Source organism: Podarcis muralis, chromosome 1 (genome assembly GCF_964188315.1).
Source record: "Podarcis muralis chromosome 1, rPodMur119.hap1.1, whole genome shotgun sequence".
In the NCBI taxonomy this organism is placed as follows: domain Eukaryota; kingdom Metazoa; phylum Chordata; class Lepidosauria; order Squamata; family Lacertidae; genus Podarcis; species Podarcis muralis.
In genome coordinates this window covers 30,838,046-30,854,038 of record NC_135655.1, presented here as the reverse complement: position 1 = coordinate 30,854,038, position 15,993 = coordinate 30,838,046, and the positions used below count along the sequence as shown (strand labels likewise).

At 42.0% G+C, this 15,993-nt stretch overlaps 1 protein-coding gene across 11 annotated transcripts in view; it reads left to right on the top strand.

The window, feature by feature from the left end:
* Window positions 1–15,993, top strand: part of TTLL5 (tubulin tyrosine ligase like 5) — a 109,946-nt gene that overhangs the window by 17,270 nt on the left and 76,683 nt on the right. For 10 of the 11 annotated variants that reach the window (XM_077925437.1, XM_077925436.1, XM_028719269.2 and 7 more), the window contains exons 10-12: window positions 1,804–1,905; window positions 2,706–2,797; window positions 4,150–4,257. In XM_077925437.1, the coding sequence (XP_077781563.1) occupies window positions 1,804–1,905; window positions 2,706–2,797; window positions 4,150–4,257 (302 nt within the window). Of the gene's footprint in view, window positions 1–1,783; window positions 1,906–2,705; window positions 2,798–4,149; window positions 4,258–15,993 lie in introns of all 11 variants that reach the window. The other variant, XM_077925442.1, reaches the window with a different exon arrangement.

The window sequence follows — 15,993 nt, the reverse complement described above, 5'->3', positions numbered from 1 at the left end:
CCCTGCCTGGCAGGCCCTTGATGTTTGGGGAATGTAGCTAGCTTAAGCAGTGGGGGGGATTGCAGTTGGTCTCATGATCCTCCTTTCTCTCTCCCCCCACCTCCCAGGTTATAGCAAACATATCAGTTTTGAGCAACAGTATTTTGTACTTCTTGCTACTACTGAGCATGCCTCGATCGGTTAAGCTAGTATGAAGCAGAATACCACTATTGGTTTCCTACATTGAAGAGCGTTGGGCTTATTGACAGGATATAAGAATGTTGGTGCTATCTGTTTTTGTGCATGTGAAGTAGTAGCTAGAATTTGAAAATGGTTCTTCATTTTTTTGTAAGTGGCTTAGAAACTTTTTTGTAGTGAGCAACTAATAATAATAGAATTGTAGAGTTGGAAGGGACCACGTGGGTCATCTAGTCTAACCCCCTGCAATGTAGGAATCTTTTGCCCATTGTGGGGCTTGAACCCACGGCCTTGTGATTAAGAGTTTCATACTCTACAAGTAATAAATTATGTACCCATTAGGAGATTACATAGATCTGACTGAAGAAGTATGGAGAATTTGGAGTGGCATTCAAAATGGTACACTGGGCCAAGTTGTTTGTGTTTATATACAGTCTTTCCTCCTGTAGGAGCCCAGGGGGGTGCACAGCAATGTTGCAATACAGAAATCAAAGTAAAACTCCTTAAAGCTTGATTGTCACTCTAAAACCATACCAGCTACAGGCTTCCAGGGCTTATTCAGGTTCCCACTGCCCAGATGAATAAATATGTTTCGTTGACATCTGAAAATTTTCAGTGTGGGAAACCTCATAGAGGGAATTTTTATAACCAGGGTGCCACTACCATGAAGGCTCAGTCCTGGGCAACCAGCTTACAGGCTATACATGGCGGTAGAACCATTAGCAGGACCTCTTCTGCTGATCTCAAAGCGGGAGTCAGTTTGGAGACCAACAGACTTATGGGGAAGAGCTCTCCCCACTTTAATTTCCTTGGCACGGTTTATATACCATAATGCCATTTGTGTGTCCTCATTCCATTTAAGTTCCATCATTCGTTTGCAATGATATTGGATTTTCCATAAAACTTTGAGTTGCAAATTAATTTGCATCGAATTTTCTGATGCCCCTGAGCATGATCTGATTTAACGTGTTTATTTTACTTGTATTTAGAACACTAGGCTAAAAATGCTGAAACGGCCAAGCTGGCCTAATAAATTATTTGCATTTGGTATCCCTCAATTGTTCCTAATTAACTTAAGAACCAGAACCTTTTTTAGTTGAAAAATAAAGCATTGACAAATTTTCCACTCCACATTCCTGTTCAATTGTTATTCCTGTGTCCATATGGAGTTAAATGGTTTAAAAGTCGTTTAAACTGCTTCCTGCATTGAGGATGGGGTCCTTCAATCAATTAGTTCACATAAGTCCAATTGTGTGACACAAACAGAAAAAATAATTAATCAAAGATGGTTCCTGTTACTGATGTTGGCAGAACAGATAATGAATTCAGTCGCACTGCTGTTTCTAAATGTATGTGTGTTTCCTGGATAAGACTGCAAATAGCCCATTGCAATTTGGTAGTGGATAAGAGACTGTGAAAAAGAGATGATAGCAATTTCTAATATGGTGTGATGAGGGATGGGTTTGGGGAGGAAGCATGGAAGTTGGCAGCTAGCTTTCATCAGATGTATAGGTGAGGGGAGAAAGTAATATCTAGCCATTCCCCAATCTCTAGATAAAAGATGAAGGGGACAATTGGCCTGCTATGCTTTGAATTATTGTTGTAGTCTTGGTTCTTGTTTTGTAGGTTTGCAACTGTGAGATATGACCAGGGAGCAAAGAATATTAAGAACCAATTCATGCATTTAACAAACTACAGTGTCAACAAGAAGAGTGGTGACTATGTCAGGTACTTACATTTTGCTGAGGAGTTTTTGAGTTTTCAGTTGTCTAGAGAAAAGCAGCCAAAGCCATGATATTTATTTATTTAAATATATTTTTATTATCCTGCCTGTTACACCCCGCCCCCACAAAGTAGCTTACAGCAGTTAATACGTATAATACATTGAATAATGAAGCACTAAAAAAAGCACCCTAGTATTTTGTTGTGGCTGTCTTAAATTGATGCAGACACTGATTTAGAGACCACCTTAACCCAGTAGATCTCTGTGGTCTGCGGGAAGGTTTCTTCTGCAAGCTTCAAAGATCTCAGCCGCCCCCTCTGTGGTAACTTGGATCAGTCTTTTTTAGTGTGGCTGCCTCTGTTCTGCGGAACAGCATTACTGTTGAGATATGACAGACATCCACTTTTGGCACGTTCCAGAAACAAATGAAGACATTCTTGTTCCTACAGGCTTTCCCAGTTGAATAAATGTGTATTTGCCACGAGTCTCTATTTTGTATTGTCTTAGTTTTGTTTTAAAGGTATTGGCTGTTTTGTGTGTTGTTAACTTTTTTTTACTGTTTTTATTGTACTTTCCCTTGAAATGCTTGCCTAGAAGGTGATTAATAAAATAATAATAATGGTGATGATGATCTGTGATTCTATGTGCTACTTGTAAGACTTGACACAAATTGTTTATTTCTGTTAAACATTTGTCAACAATAATACATACAAAAACCCAAAACTTGTAAATTGACATTTAAACAGAAATATGAGACATTATACTGAAGTTCCTGAAAGTGTGAAATCTATTTCTTTGGTCATAGCTGTGATGACCCTGAAGTGGAAGATTATGGGAACAAATGGAGTATGAGTGCAATGTTGAGGTATCTGAAACAGGAAGGGAAAGATACTACAGGTGAGTAGAGAACTGTTACCCCCAGAACAGCACATGATAGGAAGAGAGAAGGGGTAATTCTGTCTGGCAAGCAAAAATTCTTGCTTTGACGGAACAATCAGAAGAGTGTGAGGTTGAATAATTCCCATGTACTATTCCCTATGTAGTATTCACTTTATTAAGTGAATGCCTTTCATTCTGGAATTCTATATTTTATTGGACAGTTTCTTTTCCTCACATTTGATTGATTTAGTGATAGCATCATGAATGAGCAATGCAAATTAGAAATTCTTTTTAGCAACAAGTTCTTAGCATTAATTAATGATGACTAGCATCAGTACCAGTGTTGTCAAAATTCTTGTTTAGTGGAAGGAGACTGGTGAACTCAAAAGTGTGTAATGCATGGAATAATGCATGGTGTTTGAAGCAGGCATTGTTTTTGCAATAGTGAAGAGTCAATGCCTATGAGAATATATGGCTTTCGTTTTCATGCGAGAATTGAAATGGCTTACAATTAATATATACACAGGTGGTTTGGCCAGACTAAGACATGAGCATTCTGATGTACTTTAAAATTTTTGGATCAGCTTTGTGTTTGTCTGAAATCTTGAAAGTGATAGACGATAGTCTGCAACAGAAATGGACAAATTATTTATTCATGTGGGGTCACTAGTCTCCAGACAGTTGTATTGAGGCCAAGAGAATATTTTTTGGCACAGTAGCTATATATTAGGGGTTTCATTAAAAAATAATGATAGGGCTAACAGGGACTGGAACTAATTGCCTTGGGGGCTGTCATTAGGTTATCCTAGTTTAGAAGAGGCACAACTTGCAAAAGTTGTGGAATTCTGTCCCCACGGAGGTTCACCTGGCACCTTCATTATATAGCTTTTGTTGTATGCTGAAGACACACCTCTTTACCTTGCCCTTTACCTCTTGAGTTATATATTTCAAAGACCCACTCTAGTTGTGATTGTAATTAGTTTTAAACTGTTTTAATGCTGTATTTTATATTGCTGTAACCAGCCCTAGGACCTTCTGATGAAGGGTGGGTAATAAATCTAATAATTAATTATTATTATTATTATAAGCAATAACACTTTACATTGTACCGTGAAACTAGAATATTACTTTCCTTGGTTTTAATTCTTATACTTTGGTTGGTATTTATGGTGTACCTATAAGCAAGCCTCCTAATTCCTTCCTACAAGTTTCCTTTAAAGTTCTCTTGTGGGTGTGCTCTTATGAAGCTTTCTGTTTGCTGGCCGCTGTTGATGCTCATGTTCTCATGTATCTTTGTTGCAATATCACAGGTTAACAATCCTCATACCAAATTTCTCATTCTTTTTCACTTTACCTTTTTCTCCTTCCAGCTCTGATGGCCAGTGTAGAGGATCTGATAATAAAGACAATACTTTCAGCTGAACTGGTAATAGCTGCTGCCTGCAAAGCCTTTCTCCCACACCGAGGTGTTTGTTTTGGTAAGGAAATTAAGGAACCTCATCTTGTTGTATGTAGTTTCTCTGACAATGCAATCCTATATGTGTCTAGTCAAAAGTAATTTACATTGAATTTAGAGGAACTTTTACTTCCAGGTAAGTGTGAAAGGATTCCAGCCTTATGGTGGAATTCAGTATAGCACTAAGTGGGGTATGCATGGGGGTGGGGACAAGGCCTGCTCGTGCAATAGGACATGCCCAGCGTGTGTGATGTCATGACATCATGCGCACTGCCCAGCCTCGGAACCTGACTTCCAGTGACACAGGAAGTCAGGTTCTGAGACCTCACAAGGCCTTGGATGTGACTTCCGGTGCTTTGCGAGGCACCGGAAGTTACAACAGGGGCACTGCAGTGTGGGGGCTGAGTACCCATGACAATTTTTTTTGTGGATGCTCAGGCACCCAGAGCCCCCTATAGTTGGCACCCCTGCCTCCAACCCTCCAGAGCAAATTTAAGGGGTGGAACCCCTTTGTACTAGCAGACCTCGTTCCCCACATCCAACAACTTAGTTGAATCTCCCCCTTCAGTGTTTCTTCTTCCTCAAGTCATATTTTGAAGGGGGTCAGGGCAATTTGCACTTCATACTAGATCATTAATGGACAAAGAATGGGCAGGACACCTTCTGTAGACCATATGAAGTTGTAAGCAGCTGTTCTTTGAATGATGCCACACATGGTCACAACATGGGTGGCTGGTTTGTTGCTTGTGTACGTCCACTGTGGCATGGGCTGCTGTCAAAGAACAACTGTAACAGGTAAGCTGCTTTGTTTTTCTTAGTAATGTAATATGGGCAGGATGCCAGCAATTAAATTAACATGCAAGGTTTAAAATGCAAGAGAATATTCATCTGTTCAGTGCGCAGATGACCTAGAGGGTGCATTCCGCTAGTAAAAGTGTAACAAAAAAGCACTCAACATATTAATGAAAGACTAGGAATGGCAGCAGCTGTGAGATGGAAAACTTAATCCTTTTTTTAAAAAAGAAAAGCATATTTCTTGTTCACAGTTTGAAAATGTGCATCAGATTTCTCCTGAAATAAGAGGGCTTCAATGATGCTTTAAGAACAGAAGGAATTGAATTGGGGTCATCATCCCCGCTCTTTATGATCTCTTGGGTCTTTCTGCTTCTCATGGCATTTTGCACTTGGTTGCTTTTGTGTCCTGGTTTGTTTTTTTGCGGGGGCAGGGCGGGGGGAGAGCAGTCTATGTTGGAGATTATTCAGCTAGTTCCTGGTGAGTGTGGTATTGCCCAATGCTTTCTCCTAACCCTGGTTCCGCAGTGGGTGGGGAAGGATCACTGGCTTCTCCCCAGGACTTGAGTTGAAAGCGGAGCTGAGATATGCTTTGACTGCATTCTTGCCAGGTGCATGTGCAGACCCAAAGCAAGCCTCCACTTCTGCTTCTCCTCCCTGACTCTGAACTTGAGGAACATGGTGGAGACATGTGGGTTTGCCTTTCCTGGGCACTCTAAGCTTGGAAGATGCTACTGGAGCAGAAGAACTTGACACATCTCCGACTTCCCTTGCTTTGAGATGAAGATGAAGCAGGGAAGCTTGTTTCTGTGTTTACATACATAATTTTATCTGTAGGCAGCTTTTCCACAGCTTACAACATGAAAAAATATATAACTACAACCTAACAAAAGTAGTCATAAACCATAAATAAAACATTAAGAAATACACAACCACATAAATCACAAGATCTAAAATAAAGATAGAAAAAACAAACAGCAACAAGTCCCACCAAAACAACACCCCCCAAAAAACCCCCCACCCCAGCCCAAGAGGGTGTTCAGCAGCCTCAGCTTTTGTAGCTGGGGTCAAATAAGGCCCCACTGTCCCAGACCTGGTGGAAAAGGCCTGCAAGAAAGGAAGCAGATCTTCCTGGCTGTTTGTTGAGTACTTGTAGGATCCAGAACGAAAGCAAGGCTCCACAAACCCCCTCCAGTAATAAAGCAGTGACGAGGCTTCTTGTATGGTGAGGAATGCCTCACACTTTTCCCCAGCTCCAAGCTTGGAGCTAAAGAGGGAAGTAGAGGATGGTAACTAATCTTGGACTGTGTTTGAGACATGCAGCATTAGGTCAGGAACAAGATCTGTCCTATTGGAGGAGGGACATAATATTGATGAAGACTCAGGCTTCCTCAACCTCGGCCCTCCAGATGTTTTGAGACTACAGTTCCCACCATCCCTGACCACTGGTCCTGCTAGCTAGGGATCATGGGAGTTGTAGGTCAAAAACATCTGGAGGGCCAAGGTTGAAGAAGCCTGATGAAGACAAATATTTGAAAGCCAGCCGTACATTGTCCACCCTGGCCCCAATTTTATCTCAATTATTAAAATAATTAACTCAAATGTAAGAACATAACCTATTTCCTTTCTGGATTAGATCAACAATCCATCTATTCGTAGTACTCACTTTCCTCCAGTGGCTAACCAGATGCTCCTGGAAGCTCAGAAACGGAGCGTAATTGTCATTGCTGTCTCCTGTTGAGTATAATTAGAAATACGCTGTCTTGAATATTTCAACTATTATGGCGATCTTCCATGTATTTGTCAAATCCTTTTTAAAGCTATTTAGGTTAGTGGTTGTTGCAGCCTTCTGTAGCACTGAATCCCACAATGCCTATCAGTTGCATTGGGTAGCCCAGAGCTGTAGTTGAAATTAATGAAAAAGCTGAAATTGGTACTCTCCAATACAATGTCCATATCACTCCTTGTTCTTGTCATTCTTAGGCCTCTCTCATAACGACACACTACCCCAATGATTTTTAGTTCTTCTTTCTTAACCCCCCCCCCCCAGTTTTCTCCAGCTTAGCAATATTTTTTGTACAAAGGCAAACAGAACTACCCACAATATTTTAAATGCAGGGGAAAACAGCCTTTTGGAGCTCTTCAGAACTTATGAAGCACTGTACACTTGGCTCAGATCCTGATCTAAGAATGAATTGCATCTGAACGGTGTGCCTAGCATTCTCAGGGTATCTATCCCAATGCTGTGGATTTCCCCACATGCCAAATGGATAGCTTTGAATCACACTTCTTTTTCCACCATTAAATTTTATCCAGCACCTGAACCTCACTATTGTCAGGCTAGGATAAATCCACTGATGGTAGCTGCAAAGCTGTGAATTGCACTATCTGTCATCCATAAAAACTGTGAAATGTCCTTATGATGTAAAAATGACTAAGTGAAAATTCACAGAATGCTTGCATCTCACAAGTGTGCCTCTTTCACAAATTTAGCATTTTTGAGGGAAAGTGCATTGCTTTCGTTTGGGGTTTTTTCTGGGCTTGTGTTTGGATGGTCATACCACATGGCGGCGATAGAGCTCACATCTGGCAGCGCTTTTGATTGGAGTTATGTGCTGGCAAAGATTGGAAGACTTGTTGGCAAGAAACCTGGGAATGTTTCCAAAAAAGCAACGGATGGTACCAGTTTGTGCCTTCTCCCACTTTCTAGTACCTGTTTCTCAACCTTCCCTTTGGCAGCAACCTATTGCTTCCTGCAGCCTTATGTGTAAATACAGGACAGACGCTGCAGAGCTGGGAATTGTAGAACCCAGAAGCATTTCATTCCAGTAATCTTGATCATATCAAGGGTTACTATTTATTAAGGCTGCTCAGGCCTACTAGACTAAAAGTGAAGAACCCTCTAGCTCAGGATATAGATACTAGAGCTGTGAAGCTTGATAGCACTATAGTTACTATATCAATTACATTAAAAGTACAGACTTGATTAAAGTTGGGTGGTGGTAGGTCCCAGAAGAGCTGGAACAGAGCATGAGCAATACCGAGTGCTGTGACAGCTACTGGTCCTGTATGCCCTGCTAATTGGAACTCATGAACTCATAACCAAATCTGTAGGGTAGGGAGCAACCTTCTTGCTGCAGTAGCTGATGTGCATGGGCTTTTGCCCTCCCCCTCGGAGAAGAAAGGTGTAAAGCAGTACTAAGCCTCATGCAGGAGATCTTAGTGTCAGCAGGAGTGTGTGGGCAAGGAGTCCAGAGGTCCCTTGCTGCTAAAGAAGAAAGGTGGATACATGATGAAACAGCAGCTAATCAGAAGTCAGAATCGTGTTGCAGAGTGTGGAATGTGTGTTGGGGTTTATGGAAACAGGGATAAAAACTCCATGGGCAGTGTGGATGAATGAATGGGGAAAGCCAGCACCAGTGATTCCAGCATCCAAGACAGTGGTGCAAGTTGCTGTTTTGGTATCTGTCTCAGATATCAGAATGCTTGCGGCCAGTTTTGTTTACTGTATGAGCCAGTGTCTCATACAGGGATTGAGGTTCACCATCAGCCTTCTGAGTTGGCCTGTTCCTCCATTAGGAAGTTGCTCACAAGGAGTTTGTGGTTCTAGGACAATGGTGTGGAATCACTTTGGACTGGAGGCCTGGAGCCAAAATTTGCCAAACTTCTGTAGGCCACATTGGTTTTTTGCAGCCAAGACTTTACCTTTGGTGCTGTTTGAATTTGACTATTGTGCTGCTTTCAAAAGAGGTTGGATATGCTTGGGAGTAATCACTTGCTTCTGAGTGTCTCTGATACCCTGTCATGCTGCCTTTGGCAGGTAAGTTGCCCAAATCAAACAGTGCCAACCCAAAGGTAAAACTTTGACTGCAGAGGGAAGCTCTTTTGTAATCAGGGCTTGAATTTGGCACTGTTTGCAGCCTTTGCTTGGTTGAAATGGGCAGGCTTGGTGGGCCTAAGTAGACCCACAGGCCAGAGGTTCCCCACTGCTGTCCTAGGACTACTAATAATTGTATGTGAGGTGTCTTTTTTCCAAGGCTAAACAGCTTGCTAAGCACATTAAGCACAGCTTACAAAAGTAACATGCACAACTTTTCATATCATTTGCACAAACATTGTAGAGGCAGGTGATGAACCTTTTTCACTTTTTTGATAAAGAATCCATGACCATCTGTCATGGATGCTTTTAGCTGAGATTCCTGCATTGCAGGGGGTTGGACTAGATGACCCTTGGGCTTCACTTCCAACTCTATGATTCTATGAAATGGTGTGTATATTCAGCTCTCTAGTGTAACAGCTGTGGTTTGGAGCATGCACTGTAAAACAAATAGCTGCATTTGAAAATGACTCTGGTCAGTGCCAAGAATATTTTAAATGTGCAAACTTCATAAACCAATGCATATTAAACAATGTGCATAAATCCTTAGTTTGCATAGTTTGCTTCTACAAGTCATGGGGCTGGGTGGAGAGTTCTGTGCAGGATCTGCCTACAAATTCTATGACCACCAGGGGGAAAAGTCAGACCCCCCCCCCCCGAGATTGCAGAGGCATTGCTTGCATAAATTCTTTTTACAGATGGGCAGAAACGTATTGTTTTAATTACAGTTCATATGTTTTATCACAATGTTGATTACTGCATCTAGTGGCAAATTACACATGTGCGCTGTAGTTGTTGAATAAAGAGAACCAAAATTATAGGATTCCTAGTTACTGTTTAGTGATTCTAGCTTTTCAAGCAGTATTTTCCATTTTTACTTTTTCCTGTGATCAGTCAAACCTTGGTTCCCTAAACTGATCTGTTTTGGAACGTTTCGGCTCCCGAACACCAAAAACCCGGAAGTAAATGCTCTGGTTTTTGAACGTTTTTCAGAAGCCAAATGGCTTCCGGGAACCCCCCCCTTTTTTCTCCATTGACTTTGCGGACTGCCCTTTGATCCTCAGTCATTGAACGTTTCGGAAGTCGAAATGACTTCCGGAACGGATTACGTTCAGCAACCGAGGTTTGACTGCAATTGAATAATTATTTGCTGGTTATCTGCAATGCCAGTACTGTCCTGTCCTCTCTAGCTCCTTTCCACTCTTTTGTGAATTATGCTACCCAGGATTCTTCCTCTCTTATCTCATTCTGCCTCTACCAGACCTTGCAATATGCACATTTTCTGATTTGGAGCTTCTACAGAGTTGCTTTGGAATCTTCTGTTTCATTTTCAAGCACCTAGAAGTGGTTGCACATGAATTTAGGGCCCTAAATTAACCAAAGTAGGAGATTTCTGCTCAAATCTTAAAGGGAAAACATGGGGGCAAAATATTCCTATTTGGCTAGTAATATTTGCTTGATTTGCCTCCCAAAAAATGCCTTGGAATCTATAGCTATTAATCCTTGAATCTTGAGGCACACAGTAGTCTCTCATCATACATAGAGTTAAGCTTTGAACAGGGGGAGGAAAGCCAAAGTAACCTCAATTAGTATAATGTATTTTTATCTTCAGTGAGGGTTATTTCCCCTTGTAAATGCTAACCAGCTTGACATTGGGAGATACAACTTAAATTCCAGCCCTAGGTGGTCTGGCTGTAGCCTCCCTGGAGATTGCAGGTATTATGTATACATCCTGAGCAGGCATTAATTTGGCAGGTAGTCTGGAAAATGCCACTGCGTTGTATTCTAATGTGAAAGCTGTGTTTAGCATCTGCATTGAGTGGAAAGAGGTTCTGCATTTTGAGGGGGAAATGGACAACTGGCAAGCGGGAGTTGGGATAAACCAACTTCATATAGGATCATGCCCCTTAATGTAGTAAATATAGTCTTGGGAGATGACCAAAAAGCATTTTTATTTTATTTTTTTGGCTTGGCAGAACTAGCTTATTCCCATTTGTACAACTTCTGGAGGGTTACAGAGGCATCTATGAGTTAAACAAGGGAGAGTGGGAGCTTTCAGCACTCCAAGCAGACCATTACAGAAGTGATTCAGCAGGAGGAGGCGGCAGGAGACTGGTATATTCCGGTCCAGGCCTATTAAAGGTTTCATTGTTTTGACTTCTGGAGTCTGCTTCTGGGTGGGCATCGAAAAGCCCCATTATGGCATATATTGAGTCCCGCTTTGAAGCACTGAAATTTTTCCCTAGGGGGAAAAGGGAAGAGATGGTGAGAAGGCACTAAGTTCATTTTCTGACTCATTCGCCACTGCTGCACCCACAGCATAGATCTGGCGCAAGTATAATCCTATCACAGTCCCGTATCTGACTCTCATAATCACTGATATAGGTAATGTAGCACTATAAACTACCCAGAGAATGTTAGTTATTGAGCACGAAAGAAACAAATGGGGAACTGAACACCAGAAGTCTTTTAAAGCTCGAATGAGACCATAAACACTGAGAAATTGTTTTACATTGCTGAATTGTAACCCATTTGTTCTTTGTCAAAGCGATAAAAGAACATGCAGAGGCTTAGGGGTTAGTAGTTGTTCAAGAAAAATGCAACAACCTTTGCATACAGTAGATTTATTAGTGAAGCAGAGTGAGCTCAATATATGACTATAATAACTGGGGAGAAGGGGAGAGCAAGGAAAGGTATTTGATTTATTTATTCATTAAAGGTGTTTTAATACAGACATACAATCATATCCCCATGGTACTTACTTAAACTAAGCTGTCATTTTCCAGTCTTGGAAATTAGAGAACACATGTGGTTCAGTAAAAGATTAGAGTCTGAAGTTGTGTCATGATCGTACTGCTGAAATTATTCATTGAATGATGTATGTTCTTTTAAGCTGAAGTGGCGAATGGAACAAATGACTGCAATGTTCTTCCCCTAAAAACCACCATAAAGAAAGCATTGGGAGCAACCATTTAAAGCCTTGGTCCCTTAATCTGCAAAGAAACTCAATGTTTAATTCATTCTATGTCAGGCAAAAAGGTGTGTGTGCAGAGAGAGCTTTTATTGTGTGGTCCTTTTTTGCCGCACTAGAGTTGGAGTAGATGTTGCTCTGAGCCCTGAAAAGACCAAAAGTGCTTTCAAGACTTTGAATGCCCTACACAGTTTTCTCACAGGCTAAGGTAGCCTTCCCCAATCTGGTGCCCTCCAGATGTTTTGGATGGTAATTCCTATCAGCCCTAGCCAGTGTATCCAGGGTGATGGGAGTTGTAGCCCAACATGTATGAGAACACAAGAAAGCCTGCTGAATTGGACCAGTGTCCTCTCTAGTCCAGCATCCTGTTCTCACAGTGGCCAACCAGATGTCTGTGGGAAGCAAACAAGGAGGACCTGAAAGTAAGAGCAGTCTCCTCTCCAGTGGTTTCCAGCAACTGGTTTAGGAGCATACTGTCTCCAACAGTGAAAGAGGAACATAGCTGTCCTGGCTAGTAGCCAATGATAGCCTTATCCTTTATGAATGTGTTTAATCCTCTTCTAAAGCTGTCCTAGTTGGTGACCATCACTTGTGAGAGTGAACTCCATAGATTAATTATGTGTTATGTGAAGAAGTTCTTTCTTTTGTCTGTCTTGTATCTTCCAACATTCAGCGTCATTGGATGACCCAATGTTCTACCACTGTGAAGACAGATACAACAGATTTGTTCAGCTTCTCTGCAGTCTCTGCAGAGGGATCTTTAGCATACCTTTGACTTCTGTAATCTAAAGGTCCAACTGCCTCACTAGCCTGTCTCATGCTGCTCAATGTATTTAAATTATTTTCTTTGGTTTATTTGTTTTTAGCAATGTGCTCCCCTGATTCTTTTTTATCATCTGTTATTGCCTTTTTGCACTTCTGTAGCCAAAGTTTGTGTTTCCTTTAGCTCCTATTTGGACAAGAGTGTCATTTTTATCTCCTAACAGCTTCTTAACTCTACTTGTGAAGCACGCTGGCAACCTACTGGCCTGATAGTACTTTTCCTGGTCTGTGGTATATATTCCAGCTGTGCTTCTAATAATGTGATTTTAAATAACTCACAAATATCGGGGGGGGGGGGATTGGCATCTTTTGACTTTGTAGTTGGGGCACCAAGCAACGATGTACCTAGGAGCAGCCCAAAACTATACGCCTGCTGTTTCAGAGGAAATTCTATTCTATCCAGAGCTGGTACGCAACCCAATTCCTGCATCTGGGAAACACCCATCTAGAGGGTCTCAAGTCTTGTCAGGATTCAGTTGCACTTCACTAGCCCTCATCCAGCCCATGACTGCATCCAGGCACCAGTTTGGGATATGCACTATTCTCCTGATTTAGATGTTACAGAGAAATAAAGGTAGAATCTTTGAAATTTGGGTTTCAGTATTTGTATAAGGACAAGTATTAGTACTGATTTCCCTCACTCCTTATTGCACATGGTACTTCTAGAGGCAACCAGGATTATTTCTTGCTAAGGGGAAGAAGATTTCCCAAAATATTTCTCATAAGGATCTTGGAAATCAGTTTGCGAGCTCCTCTAACAAGAAGGAGCTCAGGGGAAAATACATTGCCTTCTGAACTCATTGGAGAAAGGCTGTGAATGTGAAATAGCCATTTGTTGTTTGTAGATGCTGGTACAAGTGGAATGTTAGGAAAACATCTGAGGAAACACGATCTTCAGTTTGCTTCCATTTCCCCCTTTAACGTCAGTGGTGCAATATGAGCTGTCAGGGCTGATGTTGCAGGATGAGAGGAGATATCCCAGAGCATTGCCCTCCTTTAATCAATCTGCTTTCTTTAATCCCTTTACAAAGGGAAAGCGACACTGTGAAGCCTGGCTGTGTCAAGCAGCTGTAGAGAAGGTGTCTGGGTTTCTTGAACAGTGCATAACTATCCCTTTTCTTGGAACTCCACGACTGCTCTCTGTACTTTGCACTAGCTGGGATGTTCTCCAGAATGGTAGCAAACATTTTATGATTGCTATCTGAATGTGATGCATTTTCTATAAAAATTGGGCCTGCTATAGGCCTTATGTTAGGGAATAGTGGTGCGAGTTCAAAAATACAAAACTGTAACTTGTGATCCAAAGAGAGATACGATGCCAGAAGAACAATGTATACTGAGATAGGACAGTGTCATGTCCTCCAGGTCCTTTTGGACTCCAGTTCCCATAATCCTTGATTACTGACCATGCTGACTAGGACTGATGGGAGTAGGAGTTCAGCAGCATCTGAAGGACAGTGTGTTGGGTATGCCTTTCAAATACAAAGGAGCAGTTATGATAATGCCTAATAAAGGGGGGGGGTGTAGGTGTAGAAATAGAAAGAGAAACATGAAAACCTCAGAAGGGGAGAAAACCGTGGGGGGGGGGGGAATAGTGTGATGAAGAAATGAATAATGAAGCATATGGAGAAAAAACTGAGTTTAGGAAAGCCTGACTTCTAGCAAAAAGGGAAATAGCTGTATTACATATTAAAACATGAGTTATATCTGGGTCTAGAGGACAAGGGTGCAGCTACTGTTTACAACTTTTTGCAGTTACTATGAAGTTGTTTTTTACCAGAGAGTGAGTCTCTTGCTGAGAATTGTGAACAATCTGTTGCATGCTGTGACAAATAAAAGGTACACTTCCCACTAATAAACTGAATTTGGGGAAAGAACCTGAGTATTTGGAGTTTTGTAACAGCCATGGAAGGAGGACTCAAAACACAGAGCATTTGAAGACCTCTTACTCCAGTGCACAGAAAGAAAGAGTTGGGTAATACAAACATCTGTTTGTAGAGTATAAAGACCTCCTTTGTGTGCTTTTTTCCCATGGGAACATCAATACAAGTATTAATACATGTGCCAGAAAGGCTGTGTTCCTCAAGGTATGAATGACAGCTCAAGTGTGTTGTGTTCAGCTTGTGTATGTGACTGGGCAGAAAGAGAACATAAAGAAACCATAATGGGAGCTGGGGCTTTATTACGAGAAAAGAAAAATATTTCTAGCATTCTGCATCTGTTGAAAGGAAAGCGTAATACTAGGAGGAATACAAAGGGATACAAAGTAGGCTCTGGTATTCACATTCTAGGGCTTTGTTCTATTGAGGGCTGCATTTCTGTGGGGTAATTTGTTGGGGGCTGCACACTGGTGGTAGGCGAGGCCAGAGCCAAAAGCAGTAGCATTTGCAGTCTTGCAGGATTGCATAGCAATCTCTCTCTCTCTCTCTCTCTCTCTCTCTCTCTCTCTCTCCCTCCCTCCCTCCCTCCCTCCCTCCCTCCCTCCCTCCCTCCCTCCCCACTCTTCCAGGGTCCATTTCAGCTTTCCTCTCTTTTCTCCTCTAGTAACATACAGGTCAGAATTGATTCCTTGCAGAAGCTTCTCCCTCTATTCTGTCCATTTTGGCTCTGTCCATTTCTGTCCATCCACCCCCTATCCCCTCATTTTTCAGGCTTCTTTTCACCCCACAGTTCAGTGTAAGAAATTCCTTTAGCCGTGTCTGTCTTGCATATGTGTGTGCATATACATGCATATACCATTTTCCCACCCCTGCATTGATGTGAGAAGGGCATTCAATGGAAGCCTTCCTGCAGGGAGGGTGAAGAGAAGAGCAAGGCCAAAATTTGATGCCCCAGCTATATTCCCAAAGCCAGCAGAGTGAGGCATGGGGCTTTGGGAAGGAGGCAGAAGGCTCTGGCAGGGTCCTAGAGCCCTCCCACATCCTTCCCAAAGCTGAGAAAGTGCTAACTAAGCTTTGGTAAGGAGGTGGGAGAACTCAAGGACTCTGGCAGAGCCCTCACACTTCATTCCCAGAGCCCAGCACCTTGCTTACCTGGCTCTGAGAAGCCAGTGCGAGGGCTGCTGCAGGTGTGTGTGTGTGTGTGTGTGTGTGTGTGTGTGTGCGTGCGTGCATGCATGCATGCACCAAAGACCTGAAGGGTGTTGGACCACCCTGCTCCATCCCCTTGTCTCAAAATGGAAAATTCAAGGCTGAGCAGTAGTTTTCCAAGCCAGAAAATCTTAACTTTGACTTATTTAGGAATGGCTTCACAACCACCTCCTTTAGACATGTGGGCACCCTACCCTTCTTTGGAGA